This window comes from Artemia sp. Qi Xiang Cuo, chromosome 8 (assembly GCF_049724085.1).
Source record: "Artemia sp. Qi Xiang Cuo chromosome 8, ASM4972408v1, whole genome shotgun sequence".
Taxonomy (NCBI): Eukaryota; Metazoa; Arthropoda; class Branchiopoda; order Anostraca; family Artemiidae; genus Artemia; species Artemia sp. Qi Xiang Cuo.
The window spans coordinates 11,676,254-11,696,749 of NC_142801.1; the positions used below are offsets into that span (position 1 = coordinate 11,676,254).

The following is a 20,496-nucleotide window of genomic DNA, read 5'->3' on the forward strand; positions in this document are numbered from 1 at the left end:
TGAAGCATACATAACTGGCAGGATTTTTGCCCTTTTTCACAGCTGAAGCAAATATAACAATATTAATTTTTTTATCCCCACATATAATAGTTTTTTTTTAGTGAAAGTGTCAATAATGACCCCTACACATCCTTCGACTGTGTAGTCATGGCCCTTGCTGTGTTTGTTCCACTCCCCGTCACACACTACTGTTTGTAGTCCAATAGGAACTATTCAGAAACCTGTTTTCGGGAACAGCCATTTTCAGTGACTCCTCTCCGTTCTGCTGTAAGATTTCCGTCAACGTTTCCATCCATACGGTGCCAATTGCCGATTCAGTTTTCATGGAAGTCTCTTTTGGCATAGGGCAGATGCCTAGGACGCCAAATATTTCAGATAGCGTGGCGTAGCCTCCACCTGTCCCCATAACACCCCACGCAGCCTCAAAGTTCATGTCTCCTCGTACATTGGTATAGCACTCTCCTATTCCTTTAGGCTTGCTGTCTGTAAAGATTGTCAAATAGTCTTTTACACTTGTTGTGGGAGAATCAGGATAGTTTTTTACGATTTTTTTTCACTTACAGGCCTCAAAAGTCAAAAGCTTAACCTGGTTTCTACGCGTTTACAGGCTGCGATACACTATTTTCCTTTTCTGGCACTGGAAAGAATAACGCCTTCAATGTCTGGAAAAGTTATCCCAATGCAACTGACATGTTCTTGGATTTGTCGTCTGCCACGAGACCGCGAACGCAAGAGCTACTGGACAGATTTGTAGTTTTATGTTATTAGAGGACAAGCGAAGTCCAGAGTGTTGACGAAGCGAGAAAAGTGCTTTTTTCCAAGGGACGGCAGATTGACCGCATCCCCCCAATATCCGTCGCCCTTCTTCAGCACACCAGACATGCACACTTTTAGGCTGACTGAATTTGGGGAAGAGCAGCCGACCCAATTCAGAATCCTCCTTCCCCCTTTGAATTTTGATGGAAGCTCGTAAATGATGAGTGGCATTCTGTCTGGACGACGCTATCCGAAGCTTCCAAGGCGTGCAAAGAACTGGTCAAATGTAGCTGCAAGAAAGCCTGCAATCCATCATGCAAGTGCATGAAGGCTTCACTACCGTGCACTTATCTGTGTGCCTGTAATGGAGTCTGCTACAGATCTAACCCCAGCAACGAATAGGCTGCTGAACCAGGGCACCAATTGCATACCACTTTTCTTTTTTTTTCTTATTTTTACCTATTTTTATTTCTTCCTTCAGTGATTAAAGTCATATCTTTAAACGAAAGTTATAGTAGTGCATTTGACTCATAAAGGAGGGGAAACGAGGGGGGAGGCAGTTGTAGTTTTGCGTGTCAAAGCTGTCATCCCCGGTTTCCTTTGCCCAGTGTTTGCCATCTACTCCCAGTAGAGTCATCATAACCGCCACAGCCAAAATTGAAAAGAAACTCAGTTTGACATTTTTCCCTACCCCCCCCCCCCAGTTTCCCCCATTTCCCCTATCCAGGATTTAGGATGTAATACGGTACCACTCGATCTTGAGAATGCCTCCTGAAATGGCGAGAACAAACTTAGAGACAGCAGATCAGAAGTTTACATTCTTTAGCATTTCCCCTGGGGGAAATATTTACCCCTGTTTCCCCCCTCCCAGGAAATCCTCTGCACTTTCATCATGGCATTAAATCAGTGCCTATATAAGATTGAATAAACATACCGAATACCAATTTTAAATGGACCAAAACAAATATTTCTCGTTTCCTTCCTGTTAGGTGAATTTCACCCCCCCACCCCCCCCTCCCTTTGATGGTGGGACAATCCAAGCATCTTTTCCATCACTGTGCTTCAATTTCTGTCAAATATCGAGTATACACACTGAATATCAAGCTAAAATAGGGAAAAAGAATTTTTTTTCTTTTCTCTATTTTGGGTGGCTTTTATCCCCTGTTCCCCCCTCTTAAAGTGTTCGGATCACTTGTGTCTCAGTTTCATTCAAAAGAACACATCAAACTGCCCCTGTTGACCAACTTTCACACTTTTTTCCAATTTTGCACGAACCTTTGACTAAGCGACTACACTATATGTGATTCTCTCAGCCAGGGTTGCCACTCAGCCGGTTTTTTGGTGCCACTTTGGGTGGCAAAATAGTGTCAATTTTGAATAAAAAGTGTCATTTTCCAAAAATCTTATCAACAAGCTTTTTAAATTGGCCAATCCACTTGGGATCACCCCCACGTGGTTTCCCGCATCTTTAAATTCTCCAACATGAAATGTCGGATCTAATGCCATCTATCAACTATAAAAAAAGAAATTTTGATTTTACTTAGTCGGTGCTGATTTCCGGCTCTAGTGGGAATGAAATAACTAAAATGAGGAAGTGCGTCCAAATTCAATTTATGTAATGATATAACAGATTTAAGTAAGATAAAAAGTGAAATTAGATTGTGATTTTCTAATGATTGCATAGGATTTAAGATAATGGAAGTTTTGGTATCAATTTTGTTCTTAGTATGATGGTTATGTATGAATATTCGTTTGTCCATTGCCAAGAGTTCAAAGAAAAAATATGAAAAATATGAACGGAAATGTTAGAGCGCATTTTTGCGTCACTTGCCCAGTCACTGAAGAGGTCACTAGATATTCTTGTGGGACACTAGTGAGTTCAGTGGATGTTTTTGCGTTGATGAGTCGTTGTGTGATGTTACCAGTGAGCTTTTCAGTCACTGGGCTTCAAGAGCTCTAGTGACGGAAATCGATGAAAAGACGCGTAAAGTTAAGCAGTCACTAGCCCAGTGACTGGTTAACATAGTAACAGCTATTATCATAGTGGCGCAAAAATACACTCTTAACTTTTCTTGCTCTTTTCTTCTTTGAATTGTAGTCAACCCTCAACTAATGAAACATAAAAATTGAATTCGGACCCACTCAAGAATTGCAAACTGCTTGACTGACTTATCGTTTATGAGCATACAAATTATTGCAACAACACAAAATAGTTGAACTAAACGTCTGAAGGCTTCTACACCACATTGCAGTTAAATGTCTTTCTTTGTGCTCTTCATTGCCAAGTATTTCGCACCGAAGATCACTGGATGATCTTCGCTTATCAGTGATAAGAATAAGAATATAAAAATTTCTCACACACAGATAGAGACAAACATGTTTATGTTTTTCATCGCACAGAAAGATTATTGCATCCAATAATTGCCGAGTGAGGAGTTAAGATAAGAATCTTAACTGACAGAAAAAGGATATCAATGTGTATCTATATTGACAGTTTTCCTTCCGGTTTTTTGTTTGAAAATAATTCTCTTTTTATAAAATAGTGCTACTTAGCAAAAAAAGTGCCACTTTTGCTAAAAAGTGTCCTAAGTGTCAGGTGTCCCAAAAAGTGCCATTTAAAAAAAAAAAGTGTCAAAAGTGACACTAAAGTGTCACCAGTGGCAACCCTGCAACCCGTGGCCATCTAGGGTTTGACGATATTTTTCGTTTTCAAGCTCTGTAATCGTATTTTCTGTCAGTATCTGAGATCAGGCACTTATTACTACACTAATTTTACTAGCTACACAAATTCAGTTAATTATTCTTAGTAATACACTGAAAAAATTCCAGTGTCACCAAACGCTAGATGACCCCCCCCCCCCCAAAAAAAAGGCATGAAAGGCACTAACAGTCCCATTTTTGTTGCTATATGGCACTTATAGATGCTAGAATTTATTTAAACGTAAATGAGCATTAGTTTTTAAATGAGCCATTCAAATTTGAATCTTACAAATGGTAGTTGAATCTTATACCAGATGAATCTTACAAATGGTAGAATTGATAAAAACCACCCAGAAATTGGGAATAGCTTTTGAATGAGCCATTAAACATCTCTATGTTTTTTCTGGTAGCCCACTAGTCCCAGCTTTTCCAATTGAGACACGACACCAAAAATACTGTCAGATTCAGGAGGCCGGGGGGGGGGGGAGCAAGATTTTTCTGGCGCCTTCATTCCTTGTTATTTTCTTCCGTTTTTTACTTATTTTTTTTAAATAAATGTGTCAATTTGGTCAATTATGGTCAGTTATTGACCCTTGTCACATTTGGTCCTCCCCTAACGATTTGCTCATTGGTGCCCTTGTCACATTTGGTCCTCCCCCAAAATTTTGCTTATTGACGCCCTTGTCACACTTGGTCCTCCCCCAAAATTTTTATCATTGGCGCCCTTGTCCCATTTGGTCCTCCCCCAAAATTGTGCTTATTGGCGCCCTTGTCACATTTGGTCCTCCCCCAAAATTGTGCTTATTAGCGCACTTGTCACATTTGGTCCTCCCCAAAATCTAACTTATAGGTGCCCTTGTCTCATTCCCCCCTCCGAGATTTTTCTGTAGATCTGTCCCTGACCAAGAGTGCCATTTGGCAGCTACAGATAGTTGAATCAAACAGTTCGTGGTAACGAACTGTATGTAAGGAGCGACCCGGCCCAATAGTAACTGAAACTCTAAAAACCGGAATTTTGGTACCAAGAGATATATCGAAAGAATTGTCTTATTGCGCTGATTTCAAATATATAAGTTTCATAAAGTTTAGTTTTAACACATTAAAAGCTACGAGCCTGAGAAAATTTGTCTGATTTTCGAAAAAAGGTGGAAACATCCCTAAAAGTAATATAATCTTAATGAAAATTACATCATCAGGTTCAGCGTATTAGAAAAACTTAATTTAGAGGTTTCAAGCTTCTAGATGCAAAAATGTGAAATTTTGTATTTTTTTGTCAGAAGCAAGATCACGGATGCGTCTTTTTTTTGTCTGTGTGTTTCCCAGGGGTGATCATACATCCAGCGGTCCTGGAATATCGTGAGACGGTTCATTTGGACGGAAATTAAAAGGTCTAGTGTCCTTTCTAAGTGACAAAAAAATTTGGAGGGCAACTAGGACTTCTCCCTTCGTCTCAATTTTATACGTAGAGTAGTTAAGGGTAATTATCCGGGGTAAATTTTCACCGGAATTGAATTGTTTTGAGGATATTTCCGTGGGGAGGGTGATTTCTCCTTGTAGGTTAGGCCAGACTTCCTTGCATTGTAAAAAACGATCAGATATTAATTAAACAACAAGTTTTTTTTTCAGGGTAAAGTAAGGAGCAGCATTAAAACTTAAAACGAACAGAAATTACTACGTATATGAAAGGGATATCCCCCTCCTCAACACCTTGCTCTTTACGCTAAAGTTTGAATGTTGTCCCAATTCTTTAAGAACGACTCGTGAAACACAAGGATCGTTTAATTAGAAAAATAAAAAGCTTTTTTATAAGTACTCAAAAACTTTAGCGTAAAGAGCGAGTTGTTGAGGAGGGGCAATCCCCTTCACATACGCAATAATTTCTGTTCGTTTTAGCTTTTAATGTTGTTCCTTACTTTCAGGTGAAAGAACTTTTTTTTTATTTAATTTATAGAAAGCACGTAGATATGAGCAATAGCTATAAAATGAGCCATTAAACATATCTCTACAATGCTGTGGTAGCTTACTAGCCCTGCTAATGTTGCAGCAGCCAGCTGGTGAGCAGACGATTTATGAAACTTACTAAGGAGGTTGGAAGGGGTGATTTTTAAACTTCCAGTGAAGAGCTTAGGACACATAAATATTACATTGGTATCTGTTTTATACTTCCAAGCTTTTCCACTTTATAAATGGCACCTAAAGTGCCGTTTTTAGTGCCATGCGGCACTTATTCAGAACCCAAACTAGGCAAATTTTAGATGTAGTCATTTAATAGTATTAGTCGCAATTATTTAAGGTATGCTTAGCCATTCTTAATTGTTAAAGTATGAAGGAGATGAAAAAAAAACACTTTTTGGCCAACGACCCATCTTTGTATATTTATACCTGAAACCATGCTGAAATGCCATAAATTTTTACAAATTGCTTTCTAAATATCTAATTTTTTTACTTTCAGTGAGGGATTTTATTTCAAATCTGAATCCCCTTATCAGTATTCCGTAAAGACAATTTAAATGGTATTGGAATAAGCAAAATAAGGAACATTAAAAAAAACAGAATATAAAATAATAGTATATCCAGTTTATTTTACATTTTAAAATCAGTTGTAATTTTCTTCTTACGCTAGATGAAATCTTTGCACTAATACAAACTTGAACAAAAAATGACCAAATCAAAAATATTTGCTTACTGGGGCCTTGCGTTCTGGTTCTCCTAACTCGGAACAAGGCATTCTTCTTATTTGATCACCCTAAACAACTTTCCAAAATGTAATGAACTAACGACTGAACTAACTTTGTCTAAAATCTTTTATACCACTTTTGACTTAACAATTAAGTGTTTCTTTTCTTAATTTGTTTTTTTTTTTAAATAAGTTGTATTAATAAATTTAAATCTAGCTAATTTGAAGGACTTGATGTTTTCATTTTAAGATTTATTAAGTCAATAAGGAGCATAATGTATAAATTTCAAATGTTTATTTTTGACCTAGTTGATAACAATCATTTCTAGATACGAAGTTTGAATTCGTAATTAGAAAGTATTTTTTTTAATTGAATTAGTTCCCTTTTGTATATATATTTAGCCACTTTGAAATACACACATATAAATTGTAACATGAATTGTGACATATATGCTGCCAGAAACGGCCATATAGGGCTTCTCCACTTTCGTAACTTCTTCAGAGAAATTATATGATCTAGGGCACAAATTGCGGTTTCGGGTCAATATTTTCAAGGAGTGGGTCTCGTTTGAGTCAAATTTTAGGAATAAAAAAAACTCTAGAATTTTTGGGCTCTAAGTTTTCATAAAATTGCCTTATTTGATGAGTTCGATGAAGTTCACAAGGTCCCAAGAAATCCTAAATTTCGTTTGATTTTTAGCTTGTCTTATTTAGTTACCGAATAAAATTTTTATTTATTATTGGTCAGGAACTTTTTAATATTATTGTATTCTATCATATTATACAAGGATATTTATTATATTCCTCCCAAAAAAGTATCTGTGCACGTGCAAGGGCATACCTCCAGCCAGTGGCGGATCCAGGGGGTGCGTGCCCCCTAACGTCGTCTAAAGTAATGTAATTTACTTAATTAACGCAAGTTTGCGTTAATTAAACTTCCTCCTAATGCAATTTTATCGGATCAACCTATTTTGCCGCCCCCCCCCCTAAAAATGGTCCTGGATCCACCCCTTGCTCCAGCATTTTTATTGGGATGGGGGTTAAAAGAGGCGTCAAGATGGTTAAGGGACATGGGCTATATAACAATTTACTCTCCATATTATTGGGGGGTAAGTGCCCTCCTTCCCCCAAACAACACCACTGTACACGTGCAAAGATGTGTTGTGTGTGTTTGTTTTTTTATTTGTTATTTTTATTATAAATAAAAAAAATTATTTTGAATCAAAATTTTGAGACATTTATTTTGTTCAAAAAACCTTGAAATGTCTAAAAATTTTGCCTTCAGGGTAAATACCACTCCCACAGTCCCAGTGTTAATCTTTTACTACCCTGCTATAATATGTCAACCCCCCAGAAACACGAATAAAATAAAATAAATGGTAAAAATAAATGCCAGTAAATACTCCACATCAAATATTCTGCCTATATTTTAGAATATTCCAAAATTTCTTCTTTTCTTCATTATTTTTATTTGTCATTCTTTCTCTGTGTCTGCTCAATTTTACAGAACTGGGAATTTCATGAGGAAACACGCAAAGCACCTTAACCAAATTTGAGAAGGTGACTAATATATCATGGTTTCAGCGGCAGCTGCAACCTAGTAAAGAGCGAACTACAGCCCATAGTAATCAAAATTTTAAAAACGTGTTTTCAAAAAAACTGTCTAGTTAAAAAAATTGCCATCTGACACTGAATCAGGAATGGTAACTATTGTTTCGGTTGATCTTAGAAGTAGAAGTTTATTGCGAAAAGGAATTTATGGTGATTTCCAAAAAGAACCTGAAACCCCTTGAAAATGGCAGATCGAAATAAAAAGTGCACCATTGGAATCAGCATGGCCCAAAACCTTTTGTAGGATAATTATAGTTCCTCACCTTGAACACCAAGGAAAATGACTTTTTTGCATGGGTAGCACTGATCTGTCTCCCTTTTTCTAGCAGAGCTAGGGGGTGGCCAGAGCATCATAGAGAGGTGTGTAATAGCTCATTCGAAAGGGAATTATATTTGTAAGGGACCAAAAAGATTGGAGGGCAAATAGCCCCCCCTCCCTACAGGCCTCCTCTCCCCAACTAGCCCTATAAAAATTTTGAGATAGCCATTTTCTTTAACATAGTTCAAAGGTCCAATATATATGGTTTTGATGACGATATGACCCTCCATAGTCCCTGGGGAAGGGCTGTATGTGGTATCGACATCGCGCGTATCGGTATCGGGCGTATTGGTATCACATGTATCGTATCGGGAATATCGGTATCCGCTGTTGTTGTTTTTTTCTGTCATTTTCTATGCTCATTTTTTAATGCATTTCAATGCATGTCCCGGAAAGGTATCATGGTTGCAGCGATAGCTGCAACCTAGTAAAGAGCGAACCACAGCCCATAGTAACCAAAAGTTAAAAAACGTGTTTTGACAAAAAAAAACTGCCTAGTGAGAAAAATTTCCATCTGACACTGACTCAGGAACGTAAACTATTATTTCTGTTCGTCTTAAAAGTAAAAGTTTTTTGCGAAAAGAAATTTATGGTGGTTTTGATTAGAATCAAAATGGTCAACACCTTGTACAAGGAAGTTACAGTCCCCCTCCCTGCAAGAGCAAGGAAAATTACTTTTTGCATCGGTAGCACTGATCTACTTAATGGCTCATTCAAAAGCTATTTCTCATATCTACGTGCTTCTTGTAAATTCTGCCATCTGCAAGTGTCATATGGCACCAAAATGGCACTTTTTGTGCTATTTCTCAAAAGGTTTCACCCTAAATAGGTTATATCAATCAGCACGGTTTGAACTTCAAGAGTAGTTTTAAGTTTCTTGAATATCATTTTAAATTTGATTATAGGACCATTGAAAGTAATATGTTCAGTATAAGTTCAATTCAAATATTTAAATTATAGCAGAAAAAGGGAAATGCTAATTGAATTTTGAGTATAAAAAGATAATTATAAAAATAAGGAAACATATTTTTACTTTGAAATAAGTTGAGCTTTCTTGTCTGCAAAATGAACACGCAGCAATTTATGTACAAAAATTATCTTTTAACTTTTACAATCGCTTTTTTTAATACATTTTTTGTGAGTTTCTGTAGGTAGAACATTTCTACCTAATCTTAATACTACCCTAAATCTAACAGTACTAACGGTGAAAATATATTGCTTTCTGAATTAAATTTTTTCTAATTAATAACGAAAATCCTTTTATGGGAACAACTTATGTTTATGCGATGAACGTAATTTTTTGTAATGAGACCCAAAAAGCGTTTCAAAAAAAATTCTGCCCTGGATTTGCCATAAATTTGCTGCTCACGCTGAATAACCAAGTAAGAGAATATATCGAAGAAAAGAAGGCGCCTGTAAGGGTATTTCAGTCCTTTACGTACACGTAAAGGAACCAAAAGCTTCCCCAAAAAAGAGAATTTTCTAAGATAGTGCACATTTCAACTGGACTCAAATAGCATGATTTGAGTCCACTTTACACTTTAATAGCATGAATCGTGCTTCAAAAACTCCGGTTTGCTACAGGATTATTTAAAAAATAGGACGTTAGCCCAATAAGTTTTATCAAACAGTTCATAGTGTTAAACTGTAATTAAGGAGTGACTCAGCTAAATTGTAACCGAAACTCAAAAATGGAGTTTTGATAACAATTGTGTTTTTATGCAGATTGCAAATATATAAATTTCATTGCGTTTAATATTTACTCACCAAAGGCTCCAAGCCTCAGAAGAAAAAGGGATTTGGGTGTATTAAGAGATTTTGAAAACAGGGAGCCCGATTTTCTAAAAAGAAAGGAACACTTCCGAAAAAGTTAACAAATCCTAATGCAAATCAGACCTCCGGTTTCGGCGTGTCAGAAAATGCTATTGTGTGGGTTATGATCGCCCATCAGAACAGATATGGACTCGTACCTTTCTTCTAGGATATTGATCATGGATACGTTTCTATTTGTTTTTTTTTTTTTGGCATCTCATCATTCTTGGAATACTGCAGACATTTGAGGGAAACTAAAAAATTTTCCAATACCAAACTCGTCTGATCTTTTTTTTTTAGATGTTATGATTTGAGATCAATTTGACAAAAAAAATCATCTCCTTCAACTACCTATAAACGTACAGGGTTACCACTCGGCCAGTTTTTTTGGTGGCACTTTGGGTGGCAAAATAGTGTCAATTTTGTATAAAAAGTGTCATTTTCCATAAATTTGCGGCTCGCGACGCTCGCGCTCATTTCAACAAGCTTTTCATATTAAAAATATTTGCCAATCCGCTTGGGATCATCCCCGCGCGGTTTCCCACATCTTTAAATTCTCCAACATGAAATGTCGTATCTAATGCCATCTATCAACTATAAAAAAGAAATTTTGATTTTACTCAGTTGGTACTAATTTCCGGCTTTGCGCAGCACTTCCACTCTTGTCAACTTTCCAGCCCCCCTCCTAAAAACCCGCTACAGCACAAATGGTGCTTACTGTATAAAATGGGAACTCGTCCCACAGAGTACTTTCTTCTCTTTTTTTACTGAGCAGTCTTTATTCTTAGCGTGAAAAGGAACGGAAAAAGAAAAGAGGAAAAACCTTCAGTTTTTTTTCTTTTGAGAAAACGGAAAATAGGACAACAATCCTCATCTACATTTAGAGTTTTTCATCCAGTTTTTCCATAAAATGATCTGGATTATTACAGTGCATTCAGGTGCTTGAAACTTTTCTTTTCTCCGAAAATGCTGTAGAGAATGCCACGAACATAGATAGTAGCTATTGATGACCCTATGATAAACACAACCAATAGTGGCTCAGACACTAACTCTTTCAAATAATTTATTTGGCAAAAACTAGTGAAAAATCAATAAGACAGCTATATCATCTAATCTATTTATCACAACCTGAATAGAATAAGTTTCACGAGAACTCTCGCCACTCCCATTAAATTTTTTTTAAGATGTCTCCAGGGACTAGGACATAGGAACAGTCAACTAACATTTTAAGTATCAATATGAAAGCATCTTTATAAAAAAAAACACGAGCATTTAGTATATCAGCGTGAAAACACATTTACAATAAAATATTAGTGGGAATAAAATAAACAAAATGAGGAAGTGCGTTCAAATTCAATTTATTTAGTGATGTACCATAAATTTAAGTAAGAAAAAAAAAAGTGAAATTAGATTATGATTTTGCTAATGATTGCATAGGATTTAAGATAATGGAAGTTTTGGTATCAATTTTTTTTTTTAGAATGATGGTTATGTATGAATATTCATTTGTCCATTGCCAAGAGTTCAAAGAAAAAATATGAAAAATATGAACGGAAATGTTAGAGCGCATTTTTGCATCACTGATCCAGTCACTAGATATTCTTGTGGAACACCAGTGAGCTCAGTGGATGTCTTTGCGTTGCTGAGTCGTTGTGTGATATCACCAGTGAGCTCTTCAGTCACTGGGCTTCAAGAGCTCCAGTCACGGACATCGATGTCAAGATGCGCAAAATTGAGCAGTCACTGGCCCAGTGACTGGTTAACATAGTAACAGCTATTAACATAGTGGCGCAAAAATACACTCTTAGCTTTTCTTCTTTGAATTGTAGTCCGCCCTCAGCTAATAAAACATAAAAATTGAATTCGGACCCACTCAAGAATTGCAAACTGCTTGACTGACTTATCGTTTATGAGCCTACAAATTATTGCAACAACACAAAATAGTTGAACTAAACAACTGAAGGCTTCTCCACCACATTGCAGTTAAATGTCTATCTCTGTCCTCTTCATTGCCAAGTATTTCGTACCGAAGATCACTGGATGATCTTTGCTTATCAGTGATAAGAATAAGAATATAAAAATTTCTCACACACAGATAGAGACAAACACGTTTATGTTTTTCACCACACAGAAAGATTCTTGCATCCAATAATTGCCGAGCGAGGAGTTAAGATAAGATTCTTAACTGACAGAAAAATGATATCGATGCATATCTACATTGACAGTTTTCCTTCCGGTTTTTTGTCTGAAAAAAATCTTTTTTTATAAAATAGTGCTACTTAGCAAAAAAAGTGCCACTTTTGCTAAATAGTGTCCTAATAGTGTCAGGTGTCCTTAAAGGTGCCATTTAAAAAAAAGTGTCAAAAGTGACACTAAAGTGTCACCAGTGGCAACCCTGCTCTCAGCAGACAAACTCCAATGCAATTAAAGTCAAGTAGACAATTAAACGCAAGTATGAGTATGACCTGTCCTAGCCTTGGGTATGTTTCCAGCCAGGGGGTGTAAAGTGGGGTTATGTAGGACAGGAGAAACATAGTAAAAATTTTATTTTATTTATAATTATATATAAAATTAACAAATCGGATTACAAAGCTGAAAAGTGTGGAATAAACTATATAAAAAAGAGCTACAATTTGAAGTTAATATTGACTTTTTCGCTTTCATCCATGCCATGCAAGAGTCCAAAATATAAAAACTCAAAAACAATCGTGGAGGAATAAATTAAAAGAATCTAGAATTTTCAATCCGGCCAATTAATTTTAAAAGTTTTTTTTCTGAATTTAGAGTACTTTCGATTGCTTCAAATTTTCCATTTCTGAGGCTCCAGACCTTTTTTAAAAAAAAAGCTACCTGGTTTCATATTAGATTTTTTTTTCTATTACCTGGGAATTTCACAAGAAAAGAAACCGACCAAATTTTAAATCCTTTTTCAAAGATCACGTGTGCAAAATTCCATTGTGCTGGTATGTCGGGTCAGAGAGCAAGATCTCTTTTCGTAGCATAGGAAAATTAACATTGCAATGAATTTAGCGACTTTCACCTTAAAAAGGGCACTAGCCCTTCTAATTGCCAATTGAATTAGCCCTTTTTGAAGTTTCTACAAAAAACCCTTTCAATGAAAAACCTTATATGCCCCAAGAGCATAACTTACAACCCTTGCCCGGGGGGGGGGGGTTTTCATCCTCAAAGACCTAATTTACAGGACTTTCAACTATGTTGAACAAAATTGCTATCTCAAAATTTTGATTTGATGTGTTTGGGGAAATGCTGGGCGTGAGAAGGGGTTAGTTGCCCTCCAATCACTTCCGACTATTAAAAAGGGGACTAGCCCTTTCAATTTCCAATGGAATGAGCCTTTTGAAGTTTCTACAACAACACTTCCTATAAAAACCTTATATGCCCCAGGGCATAACATACAACCCGTGCCCTGAGGGCTGTGAGGGGGTTGTCATCCTCAAATACATAATTTCCTGACCTTTCAACTACGTTGAACAAAACGGCTATCTCAAAATGTTGATTGGATGTGTATGGGGAAATGGTGGGCGTGAGAGGGGGGTTACTTGCCCTCCAATCACCTTCGATTATTAAAAAGGGCACTAGACCTTTCAATTGCCAATCGAATTATTCCTTTTTGAAGTTTCAATGACAATACTTTCTATATAAAAAAAAACTTAATGCTCCCAGGGCATAACTTACAACCCGTGCCCTGAGGGCTGTGGTGGGAGTGTCATCTTCAAAAACATAATGTCAGGACGTTTTAACTATGTCAAACAAAATGAATATTTCAAAATTTTGATTGGATGTGTTTTGGGAAATAGTGGGTATGAGAGGGTTATCCTCCAATCCTCCAATCACTTTCGACTATTAAAAAGGGCACACGCCCTCTTAATTGCCAATCGAATGAACCCTTTTCGAAGTTTCTACAACATCACTCTATAAAAACCTTATAAATATTCCCCCCAGGTATACGTAACACCCCTTTCCATGAAAGCTCTATGAGGGTTAATATCCCCAGACACTTAACTTTGTTGAACAAAACGGACATTTCAAAATATTATTGAACGGGTTAGGGTGCAAGTTATGCGTGAGACGGGGGTTATTTGCCCTCCAATCACTTTCTGCTATTAAAAAGGGTACTAGCCCTTTCAATTTCCAATCGAATGAGCCCTTTTTCAAGTTTTTATAACAAAGCTTTCAATAAAAACCTTATATGCCCCCAGGGCATAACTTACAGCCCTTACCCTGAGGGCTGTGGGGGGAGTGTCATCCTCAAAGATATATTTTCCGGAACTTTCAACTACTTTGAACAAAATGGCTATCTCAAAATTTCGATTGGACGTGTTTGGATAAATGGTTGGCATGGAAGGGGTGTTAGTTGCCTTCCAATCACTTTTGACTATTAAAAAGGGCACTAGCCATTTAAATTTCCAATCAAATGAGACCTAAATTATCTTATATGCCCAAGGGCATAACTTACAACCCTTACCCTGAGGACTGTGGGGGGGGGGGGGGGGGGGGTGTCATCCTCAAAGACCTAATCTGCAGTACTTTCAACTACGTTGAACAAAATGGCTATCTCGAAATTTTGATTGGATGTGTTTGGGGAAAAGGTGGGCGTGAGAGGGGTGTTAGTTGCCCTCCAATCACTTTCGACTATTAAAAAGGGCACTAGCCCTTTGAATTTCCAATCGAATGAGCCCCTTTTGAAGTTTCTACAACAAAGCCTTCTATAAAAACCTTACATGTCCCCAGGGCATAAATTACAACCCTTGCCCTGAGGGCTGTGGGGGAGTGTCCTCCTCAAAACCATAATTTCTATCTGGAAATTATTTGAAAAAACTACGTTTTCTAAAGAGTTAAAGAGGCTGAGTCAAAAGTTCGAACCTTAAAACGTACAGGGATTAGGAGGTACAGTTGTGGGGCTGCCGCCCCCCCAAACCCCCTGCTTTTGCAGCCTTTAAATAAAAAAAATACAGTTTTTTAAACTGAAAGTAAGGAGCAACATTAAAACTTAAAACGAACAGAAATTATTCCGTATATGAAAGGGGCTGCCCCCTCCTCAACGCCTCGCTCTTTACGCTAAAGTTTTTTATTGTTTAACAAAAATAGTATTGTGAGAAAGTCAAACTTTAGCGTAAGTTTGACTACATAAAGAAATAAAAACGAGCAAAAATGGGGTTTGTATAGGCCAAATGAAGATACTGAAAAAACAAAACGAATATTTCGAGAGGACAAACGCCTCTCTTCTTCAGCGCGAAACGAAACGATGTATCAATAAAAGCTAAAAAATTAAAAGAATTAAAACCAACTACCTAACAACCATAAAAGCGAGGTAGTTGGTTTTAATTCTTTTAATTTTTTAGCTTTTATTGATACATCGTTTCGTTTCGCGCTGAAGAAGAGAGGCGTTTGTCCTCTCAAAATATTCGTTTTGTTTTTTCAGTATCTTCATTTGGCCTATACAAACCCCATTTTTGCTCGTTTTTCTTTCTTTATGTGATGTCAGGCCTATGTGGTTTAAGAAATTAAGTTTGACTAATGCTAAAGTAGTCACAAGTTCGAACTTGTAAGTCACAAGTTCGAACTTGTAAGTCACAAGTTCGAACCTTAAAACGTACAAGGATTAGGAGGTACAGTTGGGGGGCTGCCACCCCCCAAACCCCCTGCTTTTGCAGCCTTTAAATAAAAAAATAAAGTTTTTTTAAACTGAAAGTAAGGAGCAACATTAAAACTTAAAACGAACAGAAATTATTCCGTATATGAAAGGGGCTGTCCCCTCCTCAACGCCTTGCTCTTTACGCTAAAGGTTTTTATTGTTTAACAAAAATAGTGTTGTGAGAAAGTCAAACTTTAGCGTTAAAGAGTGAGGCGTTGAGGAGGGTAAAAAAATAAATGTAGTAGTAAAAAATAAATGTAGTAGCAGTAGCAGTCACAGCTGCAAGTTTCCACAGTAGGAATTAGTCACAGTTGAAGTCGCAACCAGTCTCAATTGCAGCCACAATAGTAGCAGTAACCCTGAAAATTTCAAATTAACTCATTTACCTGTTCCAAAGATATTGCAGATTCACCTTTTTAAGAACTTGGATGCATATAGTTTATTTTGATTTAGTTCAACATACCCCTCAACATCTTCCCAAATTTTGCCCCAGTACCCTAAGTGGGTCTATGCGTTTACCCCCCCCCCCCAGAAAATAACTCCCAGCATGGTGGTTTCCAATCTCTTTTGACTTATAAAAAAAGGAATAGACTCTCAACTTCTGATTGAATGAGCATCCTCTGAAGTTTCTACAACCCAGAGGTGGATGTGGGGGTGAGTAAGGGGCAGTTATTTTGCAATGCCTACCCCATAAAAATACTTGAGACCATCATAGAAAAAAGACAAAAAAAGGCAGAAAAGAGTGCATCAAATCCACAAACCCCAACAGATATTGTCCCATTGGTGGATGATAAGAAACTTTTCACTGTTCTATCCTACAATCCAAAATTGAGTGACAAACTGAAAAGAATCCTTAAAAGAACATAATCCTAATGTCACCTTTAAAAATTCACTTACTATACGGAGCTTCTTCAACGGCGGCAAAGATAAAACCAGTCCCTTTCTCGGTAGCTGTTTTTGTAGAATTCCCTGTTCTTGTGACTGTTTTTATGTTGGTAGAACCCAACAGCTATTGGGGGAGAGGTTATCTGAACATAGGTTGTCAATCAACAAGGCCATGAGGCTATGCCAAAGGCCTGAGATTTTTATTCCGCCTTGGCTCAACATGTGTATTAGAGTCCACACCATTTCATTTTGTTTAACGAAACCTCCATTGTTGCCCCCGTTAAAGGTCTCACGCAAGTTTTCAGGGAGGCAGTTGAAATAAAAAAGCACATTCACCAAAATGTAGCTCTAAAAAGAGATACTGGAGAAACTTTTCTAAGTCTCATTTATGATGAAATTATTCATTCTGATCGTTTTTACATACATCCACAAAATTATATTGTGTAATCAAATAAAATCTCCAATAATAATCTAACTGGAAAGCAATTGGCCTTTAAGAGTGCTTTACATAAAATGAAATTGTGAAATGCCATTTAGAATTGTGTTTTTTATTCAGTTACCCTTTCACCATTACTGAGAAAGGGTTGTCCAATTTTAGTTTTGTGTTTTTATTTTAAGACTTGTTTTTTTATATTTTTATCAGTTTTATTCTACACTGAGAATGGTCAAGAAGAGGTCTTGACTGAAATATTTGCATCATTTTTTCACTGGCTGTTAATTGTCCTTGTTTTCTTTGCAATTTTATGTTGTATCTTTACATTACTTTTATTTTATCTGACCTCTCACTTAAATAATTTTTGTGCAGGCCCCCCCCCCCTCTCTGATGTGCAGATACTATTATGTATTTATAATGTATTTTGTTTTCAACTTAATCCCTATAAATGACTAGAAAATACATTTTAAATTGTGGTATAGATATAAAAGAAAATGTCCATACTTTTTGCAATTCTTGTCAATGTCAAACTGTTTTATTGGTGTGTAGAGTCTCACAGAATGCATCTAAAGAATATAAGGAAAACTATAGCCTATTCTAATTTCAAAATAAAATGTAAAAAAAAAACAAGTAAATTTGATACATTGATGATTGATGCATATCATCAAATGAGAATTACATCATTTTTTGATAAGTTTCTTTCTATAGCCTATGGCTAGGCCTAGCCTAAATGAGACCATTAAAGGGGGACAGGGGATAAACTGTGAAAATGCAAACAAAACTTGGAAGTTACAAAAATGAGAAATGAAAAATGTCAGTAAATTTTTTGCTGTTCATATTATTGACTTACAAATAAAGTAAACACACCACTCACTGCCTTTTTTATGCTCTTTCCAAATATAATAATCATTTTTGTCAGAAATGAATTTTACCCCCACCCTTATATATACCAATTCAGGGTATATATTTGCACATTAGAGGAGTTATGTTAATTTTATTTCTGATGTAAATGAGAGGTAAGTTTAAACTCTCCCTCCCCCTAATGTGCAAATATATACATTGAATTGGTATATATAGGGGTGGGGGTAAAATTCATTTCCAACAAAAATGAGTATTATATTTGGAAAGAGCATAAAAAAAGGCATCAAGTGGTAGGGTAGAAGACCTCTTTTTGGGAAAGACTGCTTTTCTTTGGCATTCTGAAAAAATAGAGATGGGTTTTTGGACCACCCCTATTTTACTACAGCATGATGCAATGTGAGGGCAGTAACAAGAACTCCACCTTCTTGGTCAAATTTTCACCAATAATTTGTCAGCATAAATTAAAAATGTGGTCTCTGTTTTGACAAGCAATTGAAAAGAAAAAATTATATTTAATATTTACAATTTAGGCCTATAGAATAAATATCAAGCAATAAAAGTTAATTTTTTAGAACAAGAAGAAAATCAGCCTTCAGTTAATATGTGAATAAAACTGGAACACTAAAATTGATATATACATCAAAATGGGATAGCCTAATTAGTATTTCCAAAAAGGGGTCCTTGTAGGTAAGTCAATAAACTACTAATTTCAAGTATTTGATCTTAAATAATCTTAGTGAGAACCTTATTAATGTATAGCTTAGATTATTAGCTTTTCTCTGACATATAGGCCTACAATTCTTCTCAATTCCTCTTTGGTAAGAAAATGTCAGGGTTTTAGTTTTACATAGGCTAATTTTACTGAACTGGATACTGGTTTTTTACCCTATATTTACTTTAATCATAAGTCAATAATATGAACAACACAAAATTTACCAAAATGTCTATCTTTTAAATCTAGCATGTCTCTTGCTGAAGAACTGCTATTCTTGAGTTTCATTCTCTTTTGTTATTAGATCTAGCCTAGGCTATAATCCTTCCTTCTCAAGGGAAAAAGCCTAGGTTAAGTATGATTTTAAAAAATTACGACAAATGTTTTGTTTTAGCTTAATATACTAGTAATATACTAGTCTAGTCTACAGGCTGCCACTTGGAATCTGGCAATATGTCTAGGCTCCATAAGATTTCAACAAATAAAAGCACTAAAGTTTGACTTACCTTAATTTTTTCTGCCTCTTCAAAAGCTTCTTTCATGTTCCTTTTTGGGTTTCCTATGAAAATACTAGAGAAAGTAATCTCAGAGGTAGCATGTTTTTGCTCCAAATAAGTTTTTTCCATTTTAAGTTAGTCAACAGTTCTCTTAACGATTTAGCTCTCTAAGTATAAACGATATACACTTAAAGCAGTAGTCGCGATTGCATTAGCATCTACTAATTTTAAACACTAGTTTTTTCCTGTTGAATGTAATAGGCCTAAGAATATTTTTGCCGTTGAATTTATTAAATTCGTTTAAAATTTTAAAATGTTTGCTTAGTTGCCAATTATATCAGGACGACATAAGAAACATCGAAAAACAAAACTCAGGTAAACACGGAAATGAGCAAGGTGGCAAGAACAGAACCTGAGCTGTGCGTTGTTTTTGGACGCCGTTTTGCTTAAAATCCGTTTTTGATGGCCGGCAAGTTCACCGTTGTGCTTATTTTCGTGTTTGCTCGAGTAAAACTCGGAACGACGATGTCCAACATTTACGGTGAAAAGCAATAGAACGTTGAGCTTTGATTAGAAGGACAACAACAGCAACCGTACAAGAAAATCGAAATATATTTTCTTGATTATTATCGCTTCTAATCAGTAGTTGTACCAAACCTATCCTGCTCAAGTCATCCTCAGGGCTATACTGTGGTGTTTATCCTTCCCATAGTATAGTGCAGACGGTTTGATATCATCTAGTTTCCCTTCTTATTTTAGTTTTATATTTGTGTTTAAAGCTTTTTCCAAGAGGCAATGTTCAGAAGTCCTCCAAAAAAAACGTCCCCCCAGATCCCAAATCAAATTCCATAGTGAAAGATACCCATCCTGGCTGGTCAAGCACATTATCTGAAAGTTCTAATGATGGCTCCAATTCGGAGAATAGGACAATGATAACTGTAGGTCCTAATGCAACCATAAATGATGATACTGGGTTTCAAGAGGTCCTCTCTAGAAGCTCTAAAAAAAGGAAAAAAATCTCCCCAATTAAAAGCATTTCCCCTCTCCCTGCCCAAGATCCTCCCTCCAAGAACTTACGAATTTACCTTAAAATTACTCCCACTACCCCCTTTGAAATAAAAATGATCACTGCAATAAGAGTTGCAATTTTTAAATTGCTAAAATCAATGTTCTCTCTTAACATTAACCGTGATGGATCTCTGCTTATAGCTGTAGAAGATCAGAAATCAGCAGATACAATAATTAACCTTAAATCCCTTCTGAATATCCCAATTATTGCATCTAATTGGAACCCAAAACAATCACCAACAAAAATTGTAGTTTATAATGTTCCCCCAGAGATATCTACTCAGGAGTTAAAAGAAGGCCTCTCAGATAGGGCTGGAAACACAATCCCAGTTGAGGATGTTACCCAACTTGGAAAACCTAACTCTAATGGCATAAAAACTACTAGATTCTTCTTATTCACACTAAAGGATAAAATTGATATCCCAGAAAAATTATTCCTATCTGGGCAAATCAAACCACACAAGGAATACAAACCTAAGCCTATTCAGTGTCAGAAGTGTTTCAAACTG

The 20,496-nt window shown here is 36.3% G+C and overlaps 1 protein-coding gene across 1 annotated transcript in view; it reads right to left on the reverse strand.

Annotated features, from left to right (window-relative positions):
• The window catches only part of LOC148949160 (uncharacterized), a 133,083-nt gene extending 113,911 nt beyond the window's left edge, over positions 1-19,172 (reverse strand). Inside the window, exon 1 of the mRNA XM_089093214.1 lies at positions 18,929-19,172. Coding sequence (XP_088949340.1) covers positions 18,929-19,048 — 120 coding nt within the window. The 5' untranslated portion in view covers positions 19,049-19,172. The remainder of the gene's footprint in view (positions 1-18,928) is intronic.
• Positions 19,173-20,496: the final 1,324 nt, after the last annotated feature.